This window comes from Aphidius gifuensis, linkage group LG4, assembly GCF_014905175.1.
Source record: "Aphidius gifuensis isolate YNYX2018 linkage group LG4, ASM1490517v1, whole genome shotgun sequence".
Classification (NCBI taxonomy): Eukaryota; Metazoa; Arthropoda; class Insecta; order Hymenoptera; family Braconidae; genus Aphidius; species Aphidius gifuensis.
In genome coordinates this window covers 16406326-16412777 of record NC_057791.1, presented here as the reverse complement: position 1 = coordinate 16412777, position 6452 = coordinate 16406326, and the positions used below count along the sequence as shown (strand labels likewise).

The following is a 6452-nucleotide window of genomic DNA, read 5'->3' as shown; positions in this document are numbered from 1 at the left end:
CTTTTTCGATTGTTTAGCTCGATCGACTTGCTGCCATGTTCAGGGAGGTAGGTAATGCAGGAATTTTACGTAACTACTGTCAAATAAAAATAGCGGGAATATTTGAAAATAAAATATTAAAAAACATCAGCGATCAAATTTAATCTATAAAAAAATGATTTTTATTAAATTTTCAATTTATTTACATGAATAAAATTAATTAAATTTAATTTAACGATAAAAATATATATAAATTTGATTCAATGATAAATAATGTTGTCGTTTTTTTTGTTTGATTATTGTAAATTATAAATTGATTGATAATTTAAAAAAAAAAATAAAATAATAAGTTGTTATTATTAATGACAACCGCAACTTTTAACAACCATATTTTTATATTTTTTTAATATAACACTTCCGTCTTCAAGGGTGTAGAGAACTGATGTTGCTGATAATTTTGTTGGTGCACAACATGGTTTTGGTACTTCAGATGGTTTATTAAGATGTACAAGTGTTTGAACAATAGCATGATTTGTTGCATTCATATGAGCATTTAATGGAAAATTACATTCACCAGCACAGTAATAAGCATCATATCCATCTGGTGCAATAATCCATTCCTTAAAAAAATATATAATTTAATTAAAAATATTTTAATTTAAATGATAAGTAATTTTATAAGTCAAAAATATATTTACCTTCCATTTTAAATCGACAAAATTAACATAAAGTGTATGAAGTTTACAAGTTCTTGAATCATACTGAGTTATTGAATCTGAAATTTAAAAAAAAAAAATAATTTATTCATTTATTTGACTATTTAATTTGATAAATTTAAAATTATGTTAATATATTTTTTTTAAAAACTCACCACCGTATGAATATCGATGGTCAAGACTTGATGATTCACTTTTTTTTTTTCTTCTAACATCACGTTTTTGACGTTTTTTTTTCTCACGCAAACCTGAACTTTTGAAGAAGCCAACCATGAAAGGATGTTTGTCGGCACTACCACGGAATCCAACAATACCAACGTCTTCCGGTTTCATTTCATGAACTGCAATCAATTTAAACTATATTATTTTTTTTTATTTTTCATACTTTATTATAATTATTAGCATAATTTTTACATAACAACAATGTAGTTTATTTTTAAAATATTTTTGCTTTGATTTAAAATCAATTGAACAATTTTCTCTAGCTTCATACTGTTAATTAATTTTATATATTTAAAAAATATCACGTGCTTTGTTGAGTTTGTTTATTAATAGCATCAACCTTCATGAATATTTAAAATCACTCGAACGCAAGAGCCATTCACTTTGTCAAATATATCCATTTAATTTATCCACAAAAAAAAATATTATTAATATCTAAAAAAACCCAATAAATAATAGTTTAATTTTTTTTTAATATTTTTTTTATTATTCAAAAAAAAGAAGAGGAAAATAAAAATTAACAAGTTTAAAAATTAGAATTATAATAAGCTGTGTTTTTTAATTTTTAAAGTGAAAAAAAATTGATAATATTTTTAAAAATTACGAGTGTTGCAAGATGAATCTTTAAATATGAAAAATATTTTTATACATGCACATGTTGAAAACATATATTACATTCAAATGATTATTGTGGTTTCGTGAAAGCTATAGTAAATTGGTCGTTGAGGAATGCGCATTTACAACAACTGCAAACACCTGACAACTTGTTCAACTATACAAGCCAATATAAAATTTAAATAATTCAACAATGTTTATTTATTTTTAAATTAACTCTCAATACTGCCAACATGATCTATTAAAATTCTTCAACGCTTAACTAAACATGCAATATTTATTTCTTAATTAATTCTCAATTAATTTTTTTTCTATCCTTTTTTTTTTTGCACACAAAAAATTAAATAATTATGTAAAATTAAGTCATTGATTAATACAAAATTCAAGGATAATAATTTTCTATTTTAATTTAATTTAACTTTTGTTTCTTTCAACAAAAAAATCAGTAATAAATTTGAACCAACAGAATACATGACTATTTATTGTATATAATAAAATCCAACATATTCCTTTCGAAAGTGTCAAGGGAATGGGAACTACGGAAATTTCCGATCGAGCCTGTGTTTTTCATCAAATATAAAAATTTAATTTTCACCTCAAAACTTACTCAATTATTTAAAAAATTTACATGGCAATATTAAAAATACAAATTTATAATTTTAAAATCATAATATCAAATTTGAATAATAATTATTAAACTGCGTTTATATACGCATTAAAAATATCCACATATAAAAATTGATATCTTGTTGGATTGAATGATCAAAGGTAAACCGGTTCATGCATTAATTGCGTTTTAAAATAGTAGGAGAATAGCAGTGGCTATAATTAAATAAAATAATAAAATTAAACAAAAAAAAAATTGGTAAAATAAATTGACATAAATATCGGGTTAAAGAAAAATTAATTTTGGGTTCTTTATGTTACTTTTTGCAAAAAATAATAAATGTATACATAGCATGTTTAAAAAAATTAAATAATAAAAAATAATATTACCAGATCTATCAGCCGGATGAACAGATAAATAAAGACCTCTATTTCCATCTGGATTATTAATCCAATGTTGCAATGCTTCACTGACATTCAATGTTATCCAGCCTTCTTTATTTATTGTTGTATTTGCAGAATCAACATACTGCAATTCTTTACTTCTGAAATAATTAAATAATAAACATCCTAAATTTTCTTGACTCTTAGCTATAGTATATAAATTTTAATCTTTTTTTTATATTTAATTTATTTTTATTTACAGTGATAATGATTAAGTAAGAATGAGAATGATGTGTCATGGTTTTTTGAGAGACAAAAAATAAATACACAAACTAACTGCGTAGGCTAAATAATGCTTCATCATTTTTATTTTAAATATTATATATATTTTTTTTATTTTAAAGCCGTTGTCTACTCGGTTAATTTACCTCAATTTATGGAATCGCAGTATTTCCTGTTTTAAAAAATTCCTCAACACCAGACATATAAAAAAAAAATAATAAAATTATCAACTAGAGAAATGAGACTCACTTTTTTTTCAATTACAGATAAATTAATTAAAAAAAAAAAAAGTGAAATGAAGGTCAAGGTTATTTAACCTTGATATAAAATACATAGACAAAAATGATAATTTAATTTTTTTAAAATTTAGCTATATCATAAGCATGAGAAGAAAAATAATTTTAAAAATATAAAATTCATAAAGTTTTTCAGGTATAGACTATTTTTTCTTTTTAAAAAAAAAAAAAAATGAAAAAGACCGTCTAATTAGGTACACGAGAAGGACCTTAAAAATTATATAGTTAATTCTCAGTAACTACATGGCTGAGGAGAATGTTCAAGGGACCAATACAAATTCTAAAAAAAAATACACAATTATGTCTTCTGGGTGGTTGATCATATTTTAAAAAATACTAAAATTAAATATTTTTTCTAAAATTGCCTCATCATCAAGTGTTCGAAATATTAATTTTTCGAAATTTTCTAAAGCTGTTATTCGAAATTTAATTACAATAAATGTTTCGAAATAAAAATAAATAAATTACCCATCATCTGTTTTGAGAACTCGATAAACAGTAACCATAAATGATCCACGATTTTTTTTATGTTTAATTTCCATTGATCTATAAAGTCTCAGTTCAGCACCAATGATATTTTCACCAGGTGGTATTTCTGAAATATCAAACCACAGTCTTTTTCCACGTTCATGTCGTACACCAGGAACATGATGATCTGTTGAATAATAAAAATAAAAATATATCATACAATCAAAGCAGCAAGTGATCTCAATAAATTGACACAGTATTTTTAAATTTATGTTAACAGTTTAAACTATGAATTGAATTGATTTGTTAATCACATCTAATTTGACATGAAAAAAAGAAATACACACAAGAATGAAGAATAAAATGTAAAAAAAAAAAAAACAGAAAATTGTAGGTTGTTGAGAGATATTGAAGATAGATTGGATCAGGTTGAAAAAAAAAATTTCCTAATCACATAACAAGCCATGAAGAATTCGCAGCGTGAAATCAATGGTAAGATATTTTTTTTTTTTCTATTTTTTAATTCTAAACCGGACTTGGGATTTTGAACTAGGTCCTATATATTATTTTCAAGAAGGGTTCCATGACTGGACTAAACTAATGCTCCCCCAGATAAGAAATGTAACATTTTTAATTTGTGTGTTTTTCTTTATTATTTATTTATTTATTTTTTCATTATTTTTTTTTTTTTTAGAGAAACGGTCACCACATTCTTCTTGAGGCACCTGATTGCTGAGTATATTGGTGAGCTGCTCCAACTCGCCACTAAAACACACGGGGTGGTCCGAATTTTTTGGCCCCCAGTTTCGTTTTTTTTTTTTTTTTTTTTTTTGAACCCACATATATCTTTTTCTCTCTCTTTATTATTTTTTTTGATTTTTATTTTCTTCGAATTATATATCCTTCGTCCCTGTTTGTGTCTTGATTCATCTCTCTTTAACGAATTCCTGATTGGTAACCCAGAAAAAGCAATAAAAAAAAATATAAAATAACATGCAAAATTAACAGCCAAGTTGAGACATTTTTGCCTTTGAAATGGCTTTTTTTAAAAACTTTTTTCTACTGCTTTGGGCAATGAGATGTATATTGACTCTGTGAACATTTTGTGATTTTTTTTTTTTAGTTTTTTTCTTTCAATTTATTTTATTCATTCTATTAAATATTTTATATTGACCCTTTATTTAAGTTCTCATGCATCGTGAGAGTAAATTTTAAGTCAAAAGATGAAGGTGATTATTTTATCGTTTCCTTTTTTTTTTTATAGTTTCTTAAAAGCCGCCAATTTTGTATTCGTTCATCTGTGATCAAACGAAAGGATATCACATTGAAATAGCTCAATTTCGGTTAAACATCAGAGAGACCACCTGTGATTTTTATCAATTTAAATTTTTTTTTTTTTTTTTCTCTTAAATAATTTCCGGATCTGCCTTGATTTATTGAGTCATCATCTCATTATTAATTTGAAAAAAACAATATTATTTTTCAACAAAAAAAAATCAATCAAGATGAAATTATTAAATGATAAACAAATTAATTACAGACAAGTTAATAATAAATTTAGAAAGATGAGATTAATATGTGTTGATAAAAGAAAAGTTAAAAAAAAAAATACTTACTGTGAGCAGCAAATGACATGATGACATCGCTCTGGTCGATGGCCCTGAGATCTTGACCGGTGAGGTTGAAATCCCCGTCGGTTTTATACTGATGATACTTTTGTACGACCGGTTTTCCATCATCATCAACATCATCATCATTATCACCAAGTGCATTTTTATAAATATCAATTAAAAATTCAGCTGCTGAATTTTTAATTTTTGTTGATCTAGTATTTCTTGTTAATGGTCTATCTGGTAAATCAAGAAAATCTAATATTTGTTCTTGTATTTCACGTTTTTCATTTTGTGTTATTGTACGATGTATTATTGTTTGATAACCATTGTCAGCATATAAACCACTTGGTTTTGATGATAATACAATTTTTAAATTATCATTAATTAATATATAATTTATTAAAAATATTGTTAAATAATAAAACCAATCACTGTCTTTAATTTTCTTCATTATTATTTAATTTATTTTTTGTTTAAATATTATAAAAAATTTGTTGCATTTCTATGTATGTGTTTATCATTTGATGATTTCGTTAAACTAATTAAAAAATAAAAGTCACTTTTTAACAATTTCGTTTGATTTTTTTCTATGAAATTTTTGCAATGTTTTAGTGTTTCGAAATAATGTCAAGTATTTCGATTTTAATTTTGTGATTGATAGTTTTTTTTTTTTTTTTTTGTAATTTTATTATGAGTTTATTCGCGCGCGGAAATTACCAAGATGATGATAAGAGGTGAGCCCGCTCACGCACGAATCACCGTTTCGTTTGACTGGATGCTGAGCTTCCAGATATATCTCAGGAGCCAGAATCAAGAAAACTCTCACAACTTGTCGTTTGGCCTTTACCACCGCCTTCTCAGGAGCGTAAATATTATTATCAAGAACCCTAACTTAATTCTTTCACTTTTAATTAATAAACAACATACGTGTTAACACACATCACTGAAATATCTTAACATTCATTTTCTTATATTATATTATATAACTAAATTATAAAAATAATTTTATACATTTTAATATTACATTTTTTGTTAATTACTTATTTGTTTATATAAATAATAAATAAAATTTCGAAAAACAATTTGTTTTACATTCGAAATAGCGTAATGATAGTAAAAAAAAAAAATTATTAAACTTAATTTGATTTTTTAAAAGTATTAATAAATGATAAATCGAAAAATATTAACTATTTTAATCTATTAACAATTTAATATATTTACATAGATAAAATTAAATTATACAATTATTAATATCTAATATATATTTATAT

General features: G+C 24.3%; 1 protein-coding gene across 2 annotated transcripts; it reads right to left on the bottom strand.

Annotated features, from left to right (window-relative positions):
• Positions 1-136: 136 nt before the first annotated feature.
• Positions 137-5986, bottom strand: LOC122855284 (protein 60A-like). 2 transcript variants are annotated; one of them, XM_044156515.1, is made up of 6 exons: positions 5185-5983; positions 3569-3755; positions 2529-2683; positions 851-1036; positions 678-754; positions 137-599 (listed from the first exon to the last, which is right to left on the bottom strand). In XM_044156515.1, the coding sequence occupies exons 1-6, from the start codon at positions 5630-5632 to the stop codon at positions 339-341; spliced, it is 1314 nt and encodes a 437-aa protein (XP_044012450.1). In that variant the 5' UTR covers positions 5633-5983; the 3' UTR covers positions 137-338. The 2 variants fall into 2 exon arrangements, with proteins under 2 accessions (XP_044012450.1, XP_044012451.1); XM_044156516.1 differs by having other exon boundaries at positions 261-599; positions 2529-2680; positions 5185-5986.
• Positions 5987-6452: the final 466 nt, after the last annotated feature.

Excerpts from the sequence above, each read along its gene's own strand:
- LOC122855284 (XM_044156515.1), bottom strand. The coding sequence starts at position 5,632 with ATGAAGAAAATTAAAGACAGTGATTGGTTTTATTATTTAACAATATTT. Across the intron at positions 2,684-3,568 it reads GTTCTCAAAACAGATGATGG|AAGTAAAGAATTGCAGTATG; the intron begins GTAATTTATTTA and ends TAATTATTTCAG. Across the intron at positions 1,037-2,528 it reads TCATCCGGCTGATAGATCTG|TTCATGAAATGAAACCGGAA; the intron begins GTAATATTATTT and ends AATTGATTGCAG.